Source organism: Protopterus annectens, chromosome 8.part0, assembly GCF_019279795.1.
Source record: "Protopterus annectens isolate FY-2018-M chromosome 8.part0, PAN1.0, whole genome shotgun sequence".
In the NCBI taxonomy this organism is placed as follows: domain Eukaryota; kingdom Metazoa; phylum Chordata; order Ceratodontiformes; family Protopteridae; genus Protopterus; species Protopterus annectens.
Genome location: NC_056741.1, coordinates 1,431,722,769 through 1,431,745,058, shown reverse-complemented (window position 1 = coordinate 1,431,745,058; position 22,290 = coordinate 1,431,722,769). Strand labels below are relative to the sequence as shown.

The 22,290-nt window shown below is 43.6% G+C and overlaps 1 protein-coding gene across 1 annotated transcript in view; it reads right to left on the bottom strand.

Annotated features, from left to right (window-relative positions):
* SORL1 (sortilin related receptor 1) overlaps nt 1-22,290 on the bottom strand; it is a 5,131,225-nt gene that overhangs the window by 4,570,859 nt on the left and 538,076 nt on the right. Inside the window, exon 5 of the mRNA XM_044081038.1 lies at nt 12,329-12,396. Within this exon, the coding sequence (XP_043936973.1) occupies nt 12,329-12,396 (68 nt within the window). The remainder of the gene's footprint in view (nt 1-12,328; nt 12,397-22,290) is intronic.

The window sequence follows — 22,290 nt, the reverse complement described above, 5'->3', positions numbered from 1 at the left end:
AATTTGTCTTCATCAGATATCCTATACAACCGGTCTGCCCTTCTAGGAGCAGGTGGCTGGGAATCTGGGTTTATACAAGCTGCTGCAAAGGCATCCAGGAAGGCAGGTTGGACAGGAGGAACAAGAGCTGGGTTAGGAGATTCCATCTTGATCAAGTCACAGAATCTTTTCTGTTGCTCAGACATGTCTGAGCAATCCCATTTAAAATGTTCCCTCATAAAATTTACAGTGTTCCCAAAGTTAAGGTGTTCTACAGGGGAGTCAGGTTCAGCAGAGGCCTCTTCTGGGGATCCATACCCCAAAGGGGATGAAAATTGAGAAGAGGACAAGGAGTCCTCTGAGGAGTCAGATATTTCCTCTTCTGCAGGTTGGCTAAGCGTAGTCTCTGGCTGAATAGTCCTATGGCTAAGGAGAGGAGAAGCAACATGAGGGAGGTCTGGCATAGTTCTAAGAGCCAGGAAGGCATTGTAGAGACTCTGACTGAAGGCCTGCCAGTCTGGCAAGGCCTCTGGGATTGAAGCAATATGCCTCATCTTCTGTTTTTTTCTTTGTAGGCCTAACCGGCATCTGACTGGCGGTCGGCCTTGCAGTAGAAGGAGGAATGGCAGAGGCCTGTTCCGAAGTGCCCGTCCCAGAAGCTGGTTCCCCGCTGGCGTCTGACTGAGGTGCCTGGATATCCTCCACAGATATGTCATCCGCTCTGGATTTTGCAGCCTCCTGGTAGGTACTCGCTTTATCCGATGTGGCAGATGCCAGTTCCTCGGCCAAGCTAACAGTGGCTACAGGCTGAGAATTGGCAGAGGGAGGCATGGTGGAAGTGGACGGACTCGTGGGCTTGGCCCTCTTCCTAGGTGGTCCGGATGGGGCACTGGATGTGGCTTCCATTCCAAGAGCAATCTGCCTAAGGTGCTGGATTTCAAGGTACAAGTCAAGGCCCTGAAGTCAGCGAAGAAAGGTCTTAGGGACGAACGACTTACAAATGGCGCAGTTTTTATAATCATGATCCCTACCCAAACAAAAGAGACACTGGTAATGGATGTCTGAGAAATACGGCGACCACAGTTCCACTTGCTCTTACCGGACATTAACAGACTATAATAATTACAAAAGGACTGAAGAAAATCCCCAACGGGGTACTTATCTTAAAGTGAAACTGATCCGATGTCCACGAGTAACAGAAACACCTGATGTACACCTGGTGGTTGAAAAGTTCAGAGGATGGATGCACACAGGCGTCATATTTATGGCCCACATACCAGCCAACATGTCAGACATCCGATGCACCAAAAGGGACTGGAAAAGCTATGGAAACCTGGCCGAACAAGCTCATGGAAAGAAGGATAAACTCACTAGTGAATACTGCAACACTGAAATAAAAGGACATTGTTTAGATAAGAAAAAAATCTATGTACCTTAAGGAAAAATCTATGTACCTCAAAGCCTACAAAAAGAAATGACAGGAGTGAGGCATTTGATAATACTCTTTGGGCAGTAGAAAGGCCAAAGGTCAAAGCACAGAACTGAAAATGCAAGGAAGAAACAGAGAAATATAAAAATTCCAGAGGGTTAACAGGAATGTGAAGGTATGCATCCTTGAACTCCAGAAACACCAGAAAGGTCTGGAGAAGCAGAAGAGGAAACAAGGTCTGAAGGAACAAAAAGAAGGGATCTTCAGGAAGGTGTTGAGCAGGGAAAGATCCAGAATTGGTCTCCATGATCACGCCTTCTGGGGAACCAAAAACATTCAGGAGTAAACCCCCCTTCCCACCTGGGTGGGAGGAATGAGCAAAATGGTGCCCCGATCCAAGAGATATTGCACAACCTATGGAAAATGAGGAAGCTAATCTCAAGGAGGTTGAAAAATGTCTGAAAAGGTAGGAAGGGCCTTCCAAACCATGAAATATCCTTGATAGATAATTGACAGAACCCAAGAATCTGAGGTGATCTGATGCCAATTTGGAAGAGACAAGTAGAGGTGGGGAGACAAGGGGACCTGGCGGAGAGGAAGATAAGGCCAAGTATCAAATAAACCAGGCTTATCCTGAGAGGAAGGTTTCTGGAAGGAAGGAGTCTGAGAAGACTTAGCAAAAGGAACATGCCTATAACCCTTTTTACCTAAGGAAGGGACCAAATATGTCTGAACAAAGGCAGACTTGGAAGGATAGTTCCTCTGGAAATTGGGAAAAGTGGAGACAAAGATATGCTTAAGTTCCTGAAAGGCCTTACCCTTATCCTGGAGTGACTTACATAAGTCAACAGTAGTAGTCCCAAAAAGACTTTTGTTATTCAGGGGTGCATCCAAAAGCCTGGCCTTGATATCATCATGTAAAGTTTGAATACAGCCAGGAATAATGTCTCATCACGGAACCAAAGAAAGCAGCCTTGGAAAAGGCAATCACAGCTGCATCTGACTGAGCGGAGGGCAACCTGAGAAATGGACACTAACAAGGAAAGGGAAGAAGAATTCCTTCAGAATCAGGAAGGTCAGATACCACCTTAGTAACCTGGGAAAGGAAGGCTAAAACATACCTGGTCATATGAGTCTGAAATGGCAAGGTGGCAGCTGTACAAACATTCTCGCCCAAACTTTCCAATAGCTTGACTATCCTTATCAAATGGAAGGAACTCAGCAGATGGCAACAACTTAGAGGGTTTGTCAGAAGAAACTGATACCACTGAAGGATCAGCAGAAGGGCATCACGTACAATCTATCAGGCTTCGTTGGCACAGGAGGATGACAGTCAGGAGCCACAGAGGCTGCAGGAAAAGTATCCAAATGGGCAGCCAGAACAGGAGGGACAGCTGATGGTTTGGGAAACTCCATCCATAGGAATTCATAATACCTCTCTTGAATGTCAGAGACCAGGGAAGTGCCCCACTTGAAATAGTCATCATGCAAACAATAGTTTCCCCAAAGGACAACTCTTCCAAGGGGGAGTCTGGACTCAAAGAATCCTCCTCCACCGAACTGTAGTCCGAGGGAAGGAATATGGGAAGAATAAGCCAGGGATACTTCCTCAGAATCTAAATCTTCATCTGAGCAATCCAATTCCCTTGGCCTCAAAAGGAGTGAAAGACTGGAGGGGGGGGGGGGGCAAGAAATGACACTCCTTGAGGAGGCTTCAAAGTCACTGAAGCAATAAACAAACCCTGAGTGCCATTTCTCGCAGCAGATCCTTAACAGGGGAAATGTGCTTTGTTTTTCATTTCTTTTTCTGCGGGATGTCTACATTCACAACTGTGGCCAGTACAGAGTTATCAAACTCCTGTCACACTGCATGAAAGTTCTGGACAGGGTGACTGATAAATGGATACACAGAGTAGAAGGTAAGATGGGAGATGAGCAGATTCAGATCAAGATGCAGCACCACTGACTTGACGTTTGTAGTGAGACAGATTTTGAGAAGCTAGAGATAAGGAAAGAGTTCAGCTGGGCATTCCTAGACTTGGAGAAAGCATATGACAAGGTCCCAAGAAAGCTGATTTGGGCAGTACTGCTGTGGTTCCAAGTCCCAGAAACACTGGTAGAATTAGTGCAGGCTATGTACAAGGACCCAATGACTCAAGTATGAACAGTGTTAGGTCTCAAGGAAGGGTTCCCAGTGGGAGTGGGTTTTCACCAGGGTTCATCTTTGAACAGACTGCTGTTCATTCCAGTGACTAACAATAGCAAATAGGTTGCAGGGAACAGATCAACAAAGCTGCTGTATACAGACTATCTGGAATTACAGGCAGACTCTGAGCAAGAATTACAGCAAAGGATAAGGGAGGAATGCAAAACTGAAGACACATGGGATGAAACTAAGTAGAGATAAGACAGTGGTAATGCCAACAGACTGGGGAAATCAGAAGCCAAGAAGTCAGGTAGAAGGGAAAATAGTGTAAGAGGTTCATAGGTTCATACTAGGCTATCTGCCCTAGGGCATTTATAAGCCTAACCAGAGTGTGTGTGGCTTTCACCACCCCTTAGGATGAGAATACTATACCCATTAGTTTGCTGTGCCTCTGTCCAGCAGTGATACAGAGATGATTCCCGGGGTAAACCTACGATCACCCATCCACTCGTCAAGATTTCTCTTGAACAGAGTCAGTGAGGGGCTCTGCCTCACATGGACTGGGATTCTGTTCCATAGTGTAGGGAGTCTCTGTAATAGCTTAAAGTGTCTGGGAGGGGTAGTTGAGAAAGGAAGTCTGAATGAAAAGGTCAAAGCTACAGTCAGAGGGGCTGCAGAGAACTACAGTAGAGTGTTAGCTATAGTGTATGACAGAAGAATGCCAAAGAAGCAGAAAAGTAACATGTACAAAACAGTGGTGCAACAAGTACTACTGTATGGTACAGAAACCGGGGCAGTAAAGGCAGAGCAGATGAGAAAACTAGAGGCGATGGAAATGAAATGCCCGAGAAGGGTGGTAGGATGCACACTGTGGGACAGATGAAGAAATTGGAAGAAGAGCAGAAGCCAAAGTAGGTCCAATTGCAGAAACAATCAACGAGAACAGTTTATGGTGGTTTGGGCACATGTGTAAAAAAGCAGAAGACAATGTGGTAAACATGATTTGGGACAGAGAGGAAGAAGGTAAGAGGGAACAACGTGGCCCAACAAAAAGGTAGATGGATTTTGTGAAAGATCTGTGACAATCAGGCGTGCTGAAAAAGGCAGGAGTGTGGCAGTGAACTGAAAGAAATGGTGAAAGTTAACATGACACCCTGACCCCATGTAGAAAAAGGGGGTTGATAATCATGACCATGTCCACCTGAAAAACCTTCGGCGGATCAGACCCTTGACGCAACTCAATAATGGTGGTAGACATTCTCTCATGTACTAAAATATGAGGAATACCCCCCTCAGTCTATCAAGCTGATGAGTAAAAATGAGTAAACAAGCAAGTAAAATATAAGCCAGTGGAACCACAAGCAGCTGATATTGAAATGGTCAGTTAGACTCATACAACTTTTAAAACCACTAGTAAAAACTTTCGCATAAAACAAGGCTTCTTCAGGCATATCAAACAAAAGATACCATCAACCATTTATATAATATCAAAGTGGGTCACATGATGACAATCAGGCTCGTTTGTATTTCTCTTTCAATAAAGGCTTTAAAAATACATAGCCATTCAAACCAGGTGAAATATGTGCCCCTAAATGTAAAATCCAATTAAATTCTTCCTTTTCAGTGTAATTATTTTCTGCCCATATTATCAGCTGATATTCCCCTTCAACATCAGGTGCAGATAATGGAAACGCCTCATAGGGTGTACAAGAATTCTGGTCCATGCCAGCTTCTGATGGGGTTGCGGCAGAGAAATCTGAAGCAAGCACCGGACAGTCTTCAGGGATTTCACTAGCATCTAGATAAACATCCGGGGAGGCTGAACAGCAACCAGATAGACAGTACAGTTTTGTATCTACCATAAATGTTGATGTCCGATAGGTATGTATCTGCAGTCCTAACATATGGGTTGTCCTGCCTCAGGCAGCCCTCGGTCGGCCCGATTCCAAAGTCTGGGTCTGGCCTCGGCTGATGTCGCACTTCACCCAACGTCATAGCTCCTTGGGTATAAAGGCATCAGCCGACGCCATTTTCCTCAGTGTTTCTTGCCCCAGATGCCAGGTGCCCTCTAAGAAGGCTAAATTTGGATAATTGCTGTAATTCCAAACAGTAGCAAACAAAAAAAAAAAAAAAAAAAAAAATATATATATATATATATATATATATATATATATATATACACCTACATTAAAACAAATACACCATAATAGATTCCCCCAGCTAGCTGAAAGAGGGGTAAGCACCCTAGGAATACCACAGAGGGGAAGGAGGGTGGGTAATCCTGACTGCAGATGCATACCTATCGGACATCTACATTTATGGTAGGTACAAAACTGTACTATGTCCTTCAAGGATGCATCTGCAGTCCTAACATATGGGTAGAATACCATAGCCAAACTGGGGGAGGAGGCACTAAGATAAGGATGGTGTAGTTAAGATCCCTTGTAAAACTGCAGTTGCAAAGCCTGCTCGGGATCTGGAGTATAAGGGAAGATTGTAATGCTTGGCAAATGTATGCACGGAGCTCCAAGTAGCAGCTTCTAAAATGTCTTTGGTAGCCACTCCTCGTAGAAAAGCTGTAGTGGTGGCTGTAGCCCTTGTGGAGTGAGGCCTGATATTTTCAGGAGTTGTCTTTCCATGAAAAGAGTAACAGAATCAAATGCAATTTCCTATCCATTTTGAAATTGTCTGTTTGGAAATTGCTTTTCCTTGCACTCCTGTTGCATATGCTACCAGAAGCTGGTCAGTTTTTCTGCTGGTCTTAGTTCTGTCCTGGTAGTAGCGCAGTTGTCTATGTACATCTAAGGTGTGTAGTAGCTTTTCCCCCCTGTTCTGTGGGTTAGGAAAGAACGTAGGTAAATGAATAGCTTGGTTCAAGGATACCCTGGATACCACCTTTGGCATGAAAGTAGGATTGATTCTCAGAGACACTCTATCCTGGTGAAAGATAAGGAAAGGCTGTACTGCCATTAATGCCTGTAACTCTGATACCCTTCTTGCTCAAGTGATTGCCAGAAGGAAGGCAGTTTTCCAAGATAAGAACTGTAAGTCTGCTGATGCAGCTGGTTCAAAAGGGGGAAGTGTTAATTTTTCCAGCACAAAATTGAGATCCCATGCAGGCAGAGGTGGTTTCCTTGGAGGTTTTACATTTTTGATCCCTCTTAGGAATTGTCTGAGGAGAGGATGAGAAAAGATAGGAGGATCCATGTTGTACTCTGCTGAAATTGCTGAAGCATGAATCTTAATAGAAGAATAGGACAGGCCATTGTGGAACAGTTCTGTTAAGTATTCTAGGATGTGTGCTATGTTTGCAATCGTGACATCTGTTCCCTTTGATGTACTCCAAATAAGGAATCGCTTCCATTTGGCTGAGTATGTTTTCCTTGTGGAGGGTCTGCGAGCCTCCAGGATAATGTCCTTGACTCTCTGAGATAAAGCAGGCTGGTTTTGTTTTATGCAATTTTCCAGGCGGTTAGCTGCAGAGTTTTCAAGTTCGGATGCAGGGTCTTGTAGTTGTTCTGTGTTAGGAGTAAAGGCCATAGAGGTAGAGGCCATGGGTTCGTCCGAGACATGCTTCTCAGTAGCGGATACCAATGTTGCCTTGGCCAGTCTGGAGCTATCAGAATTACCTTTGGCTGTTCCTCCCTGATCTTCAGTAGAACTTTGTACATCAATGGGAGAGGTGGGAAGGCATAAACTGTCAGGGCCTTCCAGCTGAAAGAAAGGGAGTCCACCCTCCAGGCTTGTGGGTGGTATTCTCTTGAGCAGAATTTCTTCAGTTGGTGGTTGAGTGGGGAGGCAAACAGGTCTATTTCTGGCATTCCCCATGTCTTTGTTATGGTTTTGAAGATATCTGGATGCAGCATCCATTCGTGAGCATCCGTGGTAGTTCTGCTTAATTTGTCTGCTAGTATATTCTCTTTTCCTGGTACGAATCTGGCCTGCAGTTGTATATTGAGATTCAGGCCTAGGTTCCACAGCTCCATTGCCATCCGGCATAAAGGGTAGGAGTGCGTGCCTCCCTGTTTGTTGATGTACCACATGACTGTGGTATTGTCCGTCCTTATCAGCAGGGTTCCTTGCTGAAGGAATGATTTGAATGCCTCTATTGCATGCTTCACTGCCAGCATCTCCTTTAGATTTATGTGTAGCTTCAGCTGGTCTTGGGACCATAGGCCTTGGATACACTTGTCTTCCATGTGTGCTCCCCAGCCTAGGTCTGAGGCGTCCGTGGTGATGGTCTGCCTTGGTTGTGGTTTGTGGAAATGCAACCCTCTGTTGGTCTTGCAGGCCTGAGCCCACCACAAGAATTCCTTTTTCAGGCATGGAATGATTGGTGGTATGGTTTCTAGACTGTGTCTGTGTTGAGACCATACATTTCTTAGGTACCATTGTAATTTCCTCATATGTAGTCTGGCATGTGGTATCAAGATTATGCAGGATGCCATGTAACCCAGGGCATGCAGGACTTTCCTTGCAGTAAGCTGAGTTTGCCTTGTCAATGCCGTGAAGTAGACTGGAAGTTGTTTTTGTTTTTCTTCTGTGAGAAAAGCCATCTGAGTTATTGTGTCCAGTTTTGCACCCAAAAATGTTATCCTTTGAGATGGCACTAGTCTTGACTTCTGTATGTTGACTGTGTATCCCAAAGCTTGTAGCAGTTGTATGACATAGGCCAAATCCTTTATTATTTTTGTCTTGTTGTCCGCTTGTATTAGGCAGTCGTCCAGGTATGGGTAGATTTGAATTCCATGAAGCCTGCAATGTGCAATTACTGATGCCAGGCATTTCGTGAATACTCTGGGCGCAGTAGATAAGCCAAAGGGCAATGCTGAGAATTGATAATGCTCTGATCCTGCAAGAAATCTGAGGTGTCTTCTGCAATCTGGTCTTATAGGGACGTGCAGGTATGCCTCCTTGAGATCTAGAGCCACCAGCCAAGACTCCTTGCCCAACATGGGAAGAAGTTGCTGTAGGGTCAGCATCTTGAATTTTGGTACAATGAGATATGTGTTCAGTGCGGACAAGTCGAGAATAAGCCTCCATTGAGTTTCTTTTCTTGGTACAAGGAATAGTCTGGAGTAAAATCCTTGGCCTTGTTCCATAGATGGTACCTTTTCTATTGCTCTCATCCTTAGTAAGTTGATGACCTGTTTTAGAGCCTCTGTCTTCTGGCTCGGTGGAAGGTTTGGCATTCCTCTCTTTTTTGGTAAGGTGTGGAAGTGAAACCTGTAGCCTTTGTCTATTGTTTGCAAAGTCCATTTGTCTCTTGTGATGCAATGCCAGTTTTTTGAAAATAAAGCTAACTTTCTGCCCAAGGGTGCTTCTAATTGTTCCCTGGCAGGCGGAATCAGAGCCAAGTCATTGTGTCTGTCCTGTGGAAGTGGTTGCAGTCGCAGATGTGGAGGCACTCCTCTGGTTGTCAGGTTGCCACTGACGGCCCCTGTAGGCACCCCTTGATTGACCTCTGCCTCTTGGGCGTCTATTTCTGCCTCTCTGTGCTCTGGTGGTGTCTGGAAAGGACCAATTCTTTGAAGGCCAATTTCTGCTGAACCTCGGAGGTTGGACCTGCAGAAAATCCTTGACTGTTTGCACAGATTTTGCCTTTTCTTCCACTTTCTTTAGTACCTCCTGTGCAGGAGAGCCAAATAAACTTTGTTTCTCCATAGGGGCATCTAGGAGTTTAGATTTTACATGGTCTGGCAAGGATTGCTCTTTTAGCCAGGCATGCTTTCGAATCACTGCTCCAGTCATAGCTGATCTAAATGAAGCCTCCAGTGCATCATAGCCACATTTTAAAAAGTGATTACTGACCTGCTGAGAATTGTGTACCAACTCCTGAAGGGACTTACGGTCTAAAGGTTCAGGAGAGGAAAGCTTTTTATTTAGCTGATCTAAAAAAAATTCCTGGTACTCTTATCATGTGAAATTGACAGTTTAAAGCCCTGGCAGAAAGAGTAGCAGATGTATAAACTTTTTTACCCCATCTCTCTAATGCTCTTGATTCTCTTTCAGAGGGTAGGGGGTTTTTGGCAGAGGCAGCTGCAACACCCTTGGGTCCCTGAGAAATTGTTTCTGGGTCTGCAGCGTGGGCCTTGTACAAGTGGAAATGAGAATCCGGGACCCTGTAATATCTGTCAGGTTTGGCAGGGGCCGGGGGAAGAGAATCAGGGGCTGAACAGGCATCATTGTATGCATCATCAACAACTGATAGTACAGGTGGTATGGCTAGAGGCCTATGCTGTGGTAAGTGTAAAAAAGTCCTTAGCCTTTCTCTAGAATCAGAAAAGTCCTGACCCTGCCATTGAAAATGTTCCCTCATTGAATGTAGAGTTTCCCCAAATGAAAATTCTTCTGGGGGGGAGGCAGAAGGAATGGAGTCTTCTGCATCCGAATCCTCATAAGGTGAGTATGGGCCTTCCTGATGGTCTGATACATCTGATCCATCCGAGGAATAGTCAGAGGAAAGAGGTTCAGTGGGTTCAGTCCTAGGCCTTTTTTCAGGAGGAGGTTGTGAGGCCCTGTCTGGGTGAGGTTGGGATCCCCTGATCAAAGAAATAAGGTCCTCAGCAAGGCTGAGAATTTGAGAACTTGAGGAAGGTCTGTGAGGTGGAGCTTTAGTAGGTAAGGCCTTGGAAAGTTTAGCTGCTTTAGCCCTGGAGAAGGCCTTAATGGACATAGAAGCAGGGGGTCTAGCTGCCCCACATGCAGGAGTAGAAATGTCCAACGGAATGGTGTCGGACAATTCTAGTGTGCCTGCTTCTTCGGTAGCAATTTCTGTAGCCGACTCCGCCGGGGCCTCTGAGGCCTCGGTCGTCAGAGGCCTGCTTGTGGCCGGAGGAAGAACCGAGGACTCGGTTTCAGCCGAAACCGAGACACTCGCGGTAGGCCTAACCGTGGTTTCAGCCGAAACCGCGGGCCGCGAGTGTCGGTCCTTTTCCTTGCGTTTTTTTAGCTAAATGAGTAGTCGGAGTCTCCGACGGCATTTTATATGCAAAAGCGGGATCAAAAAACTCTTCTGCAAACTCCGACCGACGTCTAAGTGTCCGTCGGTTGAAGGAGGCACAGGCTAAACAAGCTGATACGTCGTGGTCTGGGCCTAAGCAAGGAAGGCAGTAAGAGTGGAAATCCTTATGAGGTATTTGTTTCCCACAAGTTAAACAATTATTTACTTTTTCTGACATCGGCTGAGGCAAGAAAGAGTCCCCAACGGGGTACTTAGCTTTTTAGAAGTCTTCGGTAGCTGAAATCTCTGGATCTGACCGACCGGCACTTGCGAACAGCTTCTGGCACCGTGCGGCAAGAAAGACTGAGGAAAATGGCGTCGGCTGATGCCTTTATACCCAAGGAGCTATGACGTCGGGTGAACTGCGACATCAGCCGAGGCCAGACCCAGACTTTGGAATCGGGCCGACCGAGGGCTGCCTGAGGCAAGACAACCCATATGTTAGGACTGCAGATGCATCCTTGAAGGACATCCTAACATTTTTGGCTGCCTTCGTGGTAAATGGCTGTCCCTTGCGGATGGGAGGATTCCACCATAGCACCCTGAGCCAACAGCTTAAGTCACTGGTTCTCAATATACATGGACAAGGAGAAGCGGTGACTAGATAGAGTCATAGGCACAAACACCTGGAAGACAGAGCACTGCGTAGGATTGTGGGAAGCACCCAAGCACAAAAAAAAAAAAAAAAAAAAGAAATTGGTCATGACAGCGTTTATGGGGATTATCCCTCCCACAATGACATTTTCCCTTTCTGGATGACATGAACGCAACACCGTACAACAGTAAAAATGAACAGACGAAACCTCAACAGGGCAGTTATCTGAAAAACGGCTTGATAACCAGCACAGCAGAAAGGCTTTCAGACTGTCGGCAAAGTTCTCAGTGTTTGCGTCCGTATGTCACATTTATGCCCTACATCTTTTTACACGGAGCACACAAGTGATGTATGGTGCTTATAAGTGCTGAAAGCTTTAGTATACTGGCCAGACATTGAGCTATCCTTGGCAGGAGATCCCCTAGGTGAAGGATACTGCAACAGTGATATGGAAGGATATCATCTGGGATAGAGGTTAAAACAGATCAATGTGCTGTGGGGAGGATTATCAAACAAAAAGATTTTCATTTCTCAAATTTGCAACTTGTGAGTGGAATCACTCTGGGAAGTAGACAAAATCCAAACCATTAGACAAAAGGGGTGGGTTATTGGCCATAACTGGAATTGGAGAAACCAAGCAGTTAGTCTGAGATTGGAACAGTTGGGGTGAGACTTCCTGGACGGGTGGAAAAGCAGATCCTGCACTGGGTCTAACATCCAGGGAAGGTTCCTTGAGATGAGGCCTGAGAAGGGGAAACCAGATTTCTTGGGCCAAAAGGAGGCAGACAGGATAACACACACCTTGCATCAGATTACATTCTGCAGAAACCTGGGAATTTTTCATGAGGATTTATGCCAGAGCAAAGCCAAGGGTCTGAACAGGATAATATGGGTGCTGTTTTAACAGGGCTCAATGAACAAAATTGTTTCTTTGATCACATCTGACCTGACAAGACCTTTACTCACCAGAGTAATAAAAGGGTAATCTAAACCAGTCCTGCATCCTGAGCCCTACTTGAGATGGCTTTGGCTTTCCCATCTGTATTTATTGTCATTAACAGCTTTCTAAACCGATCAGTTATTAGCAAAAAATTCCGTCTGTGAAATTAGCAAATGAAGTCACATTTTGGTGCGTGTATAAAAATAACCAATAAAAAATATAGTGCAAAATCATACCAGTAAAAGGATTTCACATGCTCCTGAATCATTATCCATGTCTGTCCAAAATCATCAGATTTCCAAAGCTGTTACAAACAAAAAAAAATGCATTTGACAACACACTTTTTAATCCAGACTGTTTATAAATTGTTTAACAAAGCAGTGCAATCCAGTCTCTGAAATTAGTTTTAAGTGGTAAACTATTAAAACCAAAAACACTGTGTATGAAGCCATAACAAACAGCTGTATAACGTACTTAAACATAAGTGATCTTTGAGGAGAGGATCATTGTAACAATAAATCATAACAGAGGAATTTACACACCTTCTGAGCCATGTTTCTCAAGGCCAAGTTATGTCAAAGTAGTAGCTTTTTACCCAACAGGAATTAGAGCACACAAGGCACATGCTTAAGCATAGATGTTGGACATGAGGATCTCTTATGTACCTTTAGGATTGCTGTATTATATTTTCAATTCCCTTTTCAATTCCCTTTTAGCCCCTGCTGCCTGGCAAAAATCAGACATTCTCTCAGTCTATGAGCCCATTTGGTCCCTACCGGACAAGCACCAACCAAGAGGAGTCATCATCCAGAAAACCATCAGGGGTAGTTCTAAGTGTCTCTGTCTTCTCCCCTGTCCTAACAGCCATGACTCTACAGCACCAGGGAGAGAACGTACAATGTACAAATTGCAAGGGGCATTTCCTCCAAGCAGCCCTGCCCCTGTACGTTTCTGAGTGCAGGCAGCCCCCAGAAATGAGTGGGACATGCACCTTTACTCCTCCCTCTCTCTGCCCGACTCCTCCAAGAGCTGGGGCCACTAACTGAACCTTGGTCATCTGGATCGGAGTCTGGGCCTCCATCCCTCTGTGCCAGCAAGCCAAGCTATGTTTCCGTGTTCTCACTGGTTCTCTGTACACACACTCCCTACTCTGACTTATACCTGTAATACAAAAAGACCTTGGTTTAAAAAAAAATAGCAAAATCCAGAAAATACAAACAAAGAACTATTAATACAGTTACATGTATTTTCTACCAAGAAAATATAAAAAAAAATTACTTTACCTACATTAATAATCTTACTTAGAAAGTAAAAATACATCAAGTAAATATAGACAGAGAAACAATTTATTAGATGACATAAAATATATAGGTAAGCGCTTTCTTGGATAAAACCATTTCATTAGACTTAATACAATATGCACAACCTTCTTCTCAATATACTCCTTCAATTAAATCAAACACCAATAAAAACAGTGACTAAAAAGCACATGTTCATCATTCATTAAAAAGGAAAGGTCTCCTATTTTTAAGTCTAGGTCTTTGAGAGACCTTATCATTTAAGCCTCCTTCCTTATCTGCCTGAAGTTTTAAAATCCATGTCAACTCTCTGTCCTCTGTCTTATTAATGATATCCCCCATTCTACGATAATCTTTAATCCAATCCACTACTGGAAATTTGAATGTATGCTTGCTAGTACTATCCAAGACATGCTGGGCTAGTGAATTTGTCCCTGATGTATTCTCTTATTCTTTCCATCATGGTATGATTAGTCTTTCCCACATAAAATTTCAAACAAATCTGACATTGTGATAAATATATTAGGTGTATGGACTTTCATGTGGCTTTCACATTAAACATATACTTCCTCCCTGTCCTAGGATGTACAAAGGTATCATTGGTATTAAAGTATGTACAAAAATTGCAATTCATACAGGGAATTGTACCTTTCTTACCTCTCAATCTTATTCCCATTTTTACCATACCATTCATTTTAATGTACTCCTATTTCTAAAAACAAAAGTGAGTTCAGTACCTATAATACTGTTCATTTTACTATCAGATTTGAGAATGTACCAACTCTTTTTTATAATGTCACATATATTGGCTATAATATCAGAATATGGCAAACTAATCCCAAGAACCTTTCTGGTAAAACTCTCTCTCTACTGCATTCTGTCCTGCTTTTATAGAAAAACAGGGTGCTGCCGAGGTATTTCTCAGACATAGGACATGCTCCAATTGTCTCTGTATTTCCTCGGTCTTATAGCCTCTCTGCAACAATTCCTCTTTCAACATAACTGGTTGTTCAAAAAAGATAGTATGATTGTTATTTAATCTCGATAACCTCATAAATTGTCCTTTAATTATGTTTCTATAAATGTGTGGGGGGTGTAAACTATGATTTTTATGGCACTCTTTCCTTTATCTAGAAGCAGCTGTTCCCTTATCTGCATTTTTAAAAATACATACATCAAGAAAATATATGCTCTCAGCAGATGCTTTCATAGAAAATTTAAGAAAGGTGGTGATCTCATGCAAATGGAATAGAAATTGTTGAAAACAACTGATAACACCCTGCCGCAAAAGAAATATGTCGTCAACAAAATGATGGTAAAATATATGTGGTACAAAGTTATTACTGTCTAATACGTACTGGGACTCCCAACTTGCCAACACTGCATTATCATAACTGTTGGCACATGGGGTCCCCATAGCCACATCATTCTTACGAATTAAATAATGATTTATTAAATAAAAGTGGAAAGGGATGATAATGAACTGAGGAGTTCAAAAAAAAAAAGGAAAAAGAAGGAATTTGGATGGAGATCCTTAAGGAGAACTACAACCACCATACTGAATATTTGTCATTTGGTCTTGATAAGTGTGCAAAAGCAACCTTTAAAGCAAGAAAACTGCAGCACCAGGAAAAAAAAAAGAAGTTATGTCTTACTGTAACGTTCCATCTGTGTTGTTCATTTTCACCCATCCCTGACAGTGGGTTTCGAACCCACGGAACCGACTCGGCCGTTATCTTCCAGCTCGCGGTCTCCAAACTCTCAAGCCAGGCTCCACCCATAATGCTCCTCACAGAGATTACCTCAGATTAAGTTTGCCAGATGGCAGAATACAGCCAGGAAATCAAGATTTATATATATATATATATATATATATATATATATATATATATATATATATATATATATATATATATAAAACATACAAAACCGACGAGGTCATCTACAAGTTCTTGATGAGAAACTGGATCAGAATTGGAGAGGACGGGTCTATACTACGTGATCGACTGATTAGGTGATCGAACACCTAAACAAAGACCACGTAATATTGAAAGCAAAAAACAGCGAACGCCCAATTAAACTCAGGGAAATATTTCCCTTGGCCGTTCGCTGGATTTTGCCATTTCCTCCACTGTGGAGTGATCTCGACGTTGGTATATTTAGTTAGAGGGGGTGTGGGGGGCACAACCCCCATGTCGGGGGGTGTGTGGGGCGAAGCCCTCCATTTAGTTTGGCTGTAAAGTTATTTTTTTTTTGTGGCCGATGGTAACATTTCCTGGCAGCGTTCGTTATTTTGCAGTTCAATATTACGTGGTCAATGTTTAGATGTTCAATCACCTAATCATTCAATCACGTACCATAAACCTGAGAGGACTAAGAGACTTAGGATGAGGGAAACGTGGGTGGGTATGTCAAGGACTGGTGAAGATGAACAACACAGACGGAATGTTATGGTAAGAAATAACTTCTTTATCTGATGTTGTAGAGGCTGGCTTGAGAGTTTGGAGAGCGCGAGCTGGAAAATAACGTCAGAGTCGGTTCCAAGGGTTCAGAACCAAACCCACCATCAAGGATTAGGTGAAGATTAACAACATCAGATCATCAGTTTGGGACAAGAATGTGATATGAAAGAACTTGAGCAAGAGGGACTGTACAAATATTTGGGAATTGATGAAGGATCAACAATAAAACATGAATAAATGTGAATAAAACATAGTAAGGAATACTTTTGAAGACTTAAATTAACTCTGAAAACTGTGTTGACATCTAGGAACAAAATCCAAGCTATAAACCAATTTGCTCTTCCTGTCCTAACTTACTGTTTTGGAGTGACTGACTGGCCAAACAAACGTGTTGACTAGATTAGATCGTAAAACAAGAAGGATGTGTCATGCTCAACAAATGATTTATAAAAATCAGTGTATACCAAGACTATATGTTTCCCGTTCCGAAGGACGGACAGGCCTCTTTGAAATTGATTACATGTATAGATCTGTAATTGTGGGACTCCGCACATCTGCTGACCTCACAAGACCCAAATGTAGTGAAAGTTTTGAAACATGAGGAGAATAAATCTAAGATGACTTCTCTGCTTAATTTAGCAGAAGGATATCGGCGTCAAGCAGGAATGGAAATCAAACCAGAAGTAGATAAAAATCAGGCAGCAACTGAATGTGCCAACAAACAAAAGAAAGAATATAAGGTGAAGGACCAGACGAGAAGGTAAGAAATGTGGAAAAAGCATAAATATAGTTGCAAGTATAGAAGACCACATATTGATCAGGAACAAATGCAGGAATGGTTAAGGAGAGGCGAGTTCAAACCAAGAGATGAAAGGTTAATATTGGTGGCCCAAGATAGTGGGCTGCGCACACGTTGTTTTACAAAGTCCATTGAACATGTGGGAGAAACAGACGAATGTAGGTTTTGTAAAACCGAATTGGAAACAAACAGTCACACACCTCGTTGCTGGTTGCGACATACTAATGGCAGAAGGACTATATAATGAAAAGCATAATAATATGGCAAAACTGTTTCACTGGGGATTGTGCAAACATTATAGTATTTAAGTGACTGAAAAACACTGGAAACATGAGCCACAAAGCATTAAAGAAAATGAAGTCTACATCATTTGGGATCAAGCATTACCAACAGTTCAAAAGATAGATGCTAGAAAACTAGGTATAGTCATCCAAAAAAAGAAGACAAGAGTAGCATTGCTCAATGAAATCGCCACAGCCAGTGACTATAATGTCTTCCATACAAAGAGAGACGGTCATAAAATATCAGGATTTGCAGGCAGAAACGAGAACAATGTGGAAGTAAGATGCCCAGACAGTTCCAACAGTAGTAGGAGCAACGGGTCTTATAAAAAAGAATCTACAATCATATTTAGATATGCTACCAATCCATTTAACCCCATATGACTTGCAGGAGGAGTCACTACTGGGCACATTGCGGGTGCTGCGAAGAGCACTTTTGCCTGACAAAAATTGAAACAATACTAATTTCATGAACTTTAATTGTACTTTGACATATGAATGGGGTCCACTCCTATCATGATTTTAGAAACCCAAAAGATTTGGAGAAATAAGAGGGAAGCAATATTACATTCATAAAGTAGCAGAAAGTATTCCAAGGACAAAGCTGTCATGGGATTTGAGAAAGAAGATTTTGCAATACACATGACGGCAGGTAGGGGTAATGAAAACAGGCAAGAGCAATTTACTGGAGAAAACTGAAAGGAACAAAGGTAATGGTAGCAAATTGCTAAAGAGGGAAGAATAAAGTACAGCTGTGTACACTTACCATAAATGTACATGTTAGAGTGTATTCACTGTTGCAGTCCTAACAAATGGGTTATCCGGCTCCCGGTAGCCCTCAGTCAGCCAGAATACCAAAGGTAAGTAAAAATGACGTCGGTTGTAAAGGATGTCAGGGCGTCCGATACAAAAGGAGGCAACTGACGTCACTTCCTCAGTCTTTCTTGCCATAACAGTCAGAAGCCCCCAGAAAAAAGGCTAAGCCAAATGCCAATTTGGCAAATATCCAATTCAGCCTGTACCTCAGGAAAAAAGAATAGGAGAGGACCAAAAGGGGGGAGGAGGGAGAGAAACCAGGACTGCAACAGTGAATACACTCGAACATCTACATTTATGGTAAGTGTACACAACTGTACTATGTTCATCGTGTTTCATTGTTGCTGTCCTAACAAATGGGTTGATTACCAAAGCCCAGTGAGAAAGGAGGAGGAACCAACCGAATCAAGGGTTGGAGATAATGCCTTGCAACACAGCAGTGGCAAACCCTGCCCTGGCTCTGGAAAACAGAGGCAAATTATAATGTTTTGTGAAAGTGCGAACAGAAGACCAAGTGGCAGCCTCCAAAATATCTTTAGTAGGGACACCCCATAAAAAGGCTGTAGAAGTGGAAGCTGCTCTAGATGAGTAGGTCCTAACCCATTGAGGAGGAACCTTGTCATGAAAAGAATAACAAAAGTTGATGCAATGTGCAATCCACTTGGAAATGGTTTGCTTAGAAATAGCCTTGTCTAGAGCTCCAGGGGAAAAACTGACCAATAACTGAGCTGATTTCCGAAGGTCTTTAGTCCAGACCAGGTAAAACCTGAGCTGTCTGTGCACATCAAGAGAATGCAGGATCCTTTCACCTTTATTTCGAGGATTAGGAAAGAAGGTAGGAAGGTGTTTGGACTGATTAAGAGTCAAGCTAAAAACCACCTTAGGCATAAAGGAAGGGTTGGTTCTCAAAGAGACCCTGTCTGGATGGAAAATAGTAAAAGGCTCCACAGCCATCAAAGCCTGCATCTCTGAAACCCTCCTTGCTGAAGTTATAGCCAAGAGGAAAGCAGCCTTCCGTGAGAGAAACTTTAAATCTGCAGAGGCAGCTGGCTCAAAAGGCTGAAGAGTGAGTTTCTCTAGAACAAAATTAAGATCCCATGCTGGAGTAGGTGCCCTTCTGGGAGGTTTTAAGTTACAAGCACCTCTGAGAAACATTTTCATCAAGGGATGAGAGAAAATGGGTTGTTCAAAAGAACAATGAACAGAAATGGCTGAAGCATGGAGCTTGATAGAAGAAAAGGAAAGACCACCCTGAAGCAATTCAGCAAGGTATTCCAAGATCAGAGGAAGGGTAGGCTGAGAAGATTATTCCTCTCTAGCCTGCATCCAATGAGAAAACCATTCCCATTTGCTAGCGTAGGACTTACTAGTGCTAGGTCTCCTGGCCTCCCTCAGAACATCAACCACCTACTTTGAAAGAGAAGAAGATAAGGAAGGAGTCAAACTATGAGCCGTGCTGCCAAGTGAAGGGATTGAAGATGAGGATGCAGAATAATTCCCCCTTCCTGAGCCAAAAGATCTGGCTTCAGAGGAAGATGCCAAGGAGGGAATTGGAATAGACTGCAAAGCAGCGGATACCAATGCTGTCTGGGCCAGTTCGGAGCTATGAGAATAGTCCTTGGTCGTTCGTCCTTGATGATCAACAACACTGGGTAGAAGAGGAAGAGGAGGGAAGGCGTAAACTGATAGCAACATCCAAGGGAAGGACAGAACATCCACTCTCCAAGCCCTGCTGCGATGCTGTCTGGTGCAAAAGAGAGGCAGAAGGTGATTGTCCGGGGAAGAGAAAAGATCTACCTGAGGTGTGCTCCAACGTTGAATGATGCTGTAGAAAATTGTCCTGTTCAGCTGCCATTCATGAGGATCCAGGGTTCGCCTGCCCAACTGGTCTGCCAAAACATTGAGCCTTCCTGGAAGGAACTGAGCAAGGAGATGCAGGTCCAGGGATGCTGCCATGGACCAAAGATTCATGATCTGTCTGCACAGAGGGTAAGAGCAAGTCTCTCCCTGCTTGTTGATGTACCACATGACTGTGGTATCATCTGTTCTGACAAGTAAGGTCCCTGGAGAAAGAAGGTGCTTGAAGGCTAGTAAGGCTTGTTGAACTGCAATCAACTCCTTTAGATTTATGTGCAGGTGCATCTGCTGGGCGTTCCACCATCCCTGTATGCATCTGCCATCCAGGTGTGCTCCCCAGGCTTGTGAAGACTCTGGGAGCAGTAGTCAAGCCAAAGGGCAGCGCAGAGAATTGATAATGTTGTTTGCCCACTCTGAAACAAAGATACTGCCTGCAACTTTCCCTGATACGGATGTGCAGATAAGCCTCTTTGAGATCCAAGTTTACCAGCCAGGAATCCTTTTCTAGAATTGGTAGCAACTGATGCAGAGTGAGCGTTTTGAACTTTGGAATTACTAGAAAAGAGTTCAGAATGGAAAGATCTAGGATAGGACGCCAGATGCCTTGTTTTTTTGGAACTAGGAAAAGCCTGGAATAAAAGCCTTGGCCTACCGGCTGAGCAGGAACCGATTTTATTGCTCCCAGATAAAACAAAGACAAAATTTGTTTTTCTACTTCTGCCTTTTGGTTTGAAGGAACATCTGGGAATTCCTTCGGAACTGGAAAGGTGCGGAAAGAAAACTTGTGCCCCAGGGACACCATTCTGAGCACCCATTTGTCGTTTGTAAAAGAGGCCCAGACATGTAAAAAAAGGGCCAACCTTCCCCCTAAAGGACTCTCCAGGCAAGAAAGAACAGGCAGAAGTTGTAAAAGGTCATTGAGAGTGCTCTGATTGAGATGCAGGCTTAGAGCTTCCCACCTTAGAAGTGGAAGCCTGCCACCGCCTAGACCTTTGAGGGGTAACTGTCTGTCCCCTAGAAGATTTGTAACCCTTAGTCCTGGAACGGTTCTGTCTACTGGTACCAGGAAAGGTCCAACTCTTGGACGGGTAATTCCTGCTTAAGCGAGGGGGTTGAACTTGCAGAAAATCTTTAACAGTTTGCATGGACTTGGCCTTTTCCTCCATCTTCTTAAGCACCTCCTCAGCTTTGCTGCCAAAAAGATTGTCCTTATGCAAAGGTACATCCAAAAGCTTAGCCTTGACAGGTTCTGGAAGAGGCTGTTCTCTGAGCCAAGCATGCCTTCTAATAACAGATCCAGTAGTCATAGCCCTACTGGAGGCCTCAAGGATGTCAAAACCACAATGCAAAGAATGCTTATTGACCAGAGTGGCTAAATTCAACAAATCCTGCATGTCTTTACACTCTGCCAAAAGAGGTACATTTGCAATCTTAGACTTAATAGCCTCCAAGGTATGCTGTTGGTACTTCAGCATATGAAAAAGACAATTGGTAGCCCTAATAGCTAGGGTGGCAGAGGTATAAAATTTCTAGCCCCACCTATCTAGGTTCTCTGTCCGATGGAACAGGATTCCTGGTAACAGTGGCCTTAACCCCTTTAGGGACCTGAGAAATAACCTCTGCATCTGCCAATGGGTTCCTAAAAAGAAATAAATGAGAATCAGGGACTCTGTAGTACCCATCAGGTTTCCTGGGAGCAGGGGGAACCAAATTTGGAGGCAAGGAATTTTCCAGAAAAACATCAACAACTTCCAACATAGGGGAATAGCTTATGCTGAGGTAAATCAAGAAACTCCCTAATCCATTTCTTAGATTGTGGATAATCCTGGCTTTCCCATTTAAAATGTTCCCTGAGGGTATTTACAGTGTCACCAAAAGAGAAATACTCTGGAGGAGAAGCCAAATGAATGGACTCCTCTGCATCTGAATCCACAAAGGGAGAAAAAGCCTGAGAAAATTCCTCTTCATCAGCAGAAATGCTGGAAGAAACAGATCCTAAACAGGATAAAACCTCAGGAGAAACCTCCCTACTCCTTTTAGAAGGGTGAGGCTGAGAACCCCTGATAAGAGTTAACAAATCATTAGCCGTTTTAACCATCTGAGATTGAGAACTAGAAGGAACTGGAGCTTGCCTTTTCACAGTCTTATGGATGGAAGGATTACATGGAAGGATTACCTGTAAGCCTGAAGGACTCAGGAGGCCTGGCAACAGCCGAAGAAGCAGCAGGAGTAGAAGGAAGAAGTTTGCTGTCAGATCGCCAAATGGAGGCCTTGGACCCCGGAGTCAGCTTAGCAGTACCGGCTCCAGCAGAAGAGGCGACCGGTGACAGGTCGGAAGACAAACTGGAGGCTGAAGGCCTAACAGACTCTGACTCAATCAAGGACTGTGGTTGTACATCTGCGGACTGCAGGGACTGCAAAAGTATCTCACTGGCTCTCGCCTGACTGACTACCAACTTAGCCTCATCCAAGGACTTAGTTTTCTGAGGCCTGTCATGGTCCTTGCCCTTACGCTTTTTCGGAATATCCGAAACCTTAAGACCGGCGGACGCCATACCCACAAACTTAGTCCAAACTCTGAACTGCTTAGCCAAAATCTTAGCCAGATGATGGACAGTACGCGGATTGAAGGCGGCACAAAGATTACAATTGGGAACGTCGTGATCAAGGCCAAAACAGATAATG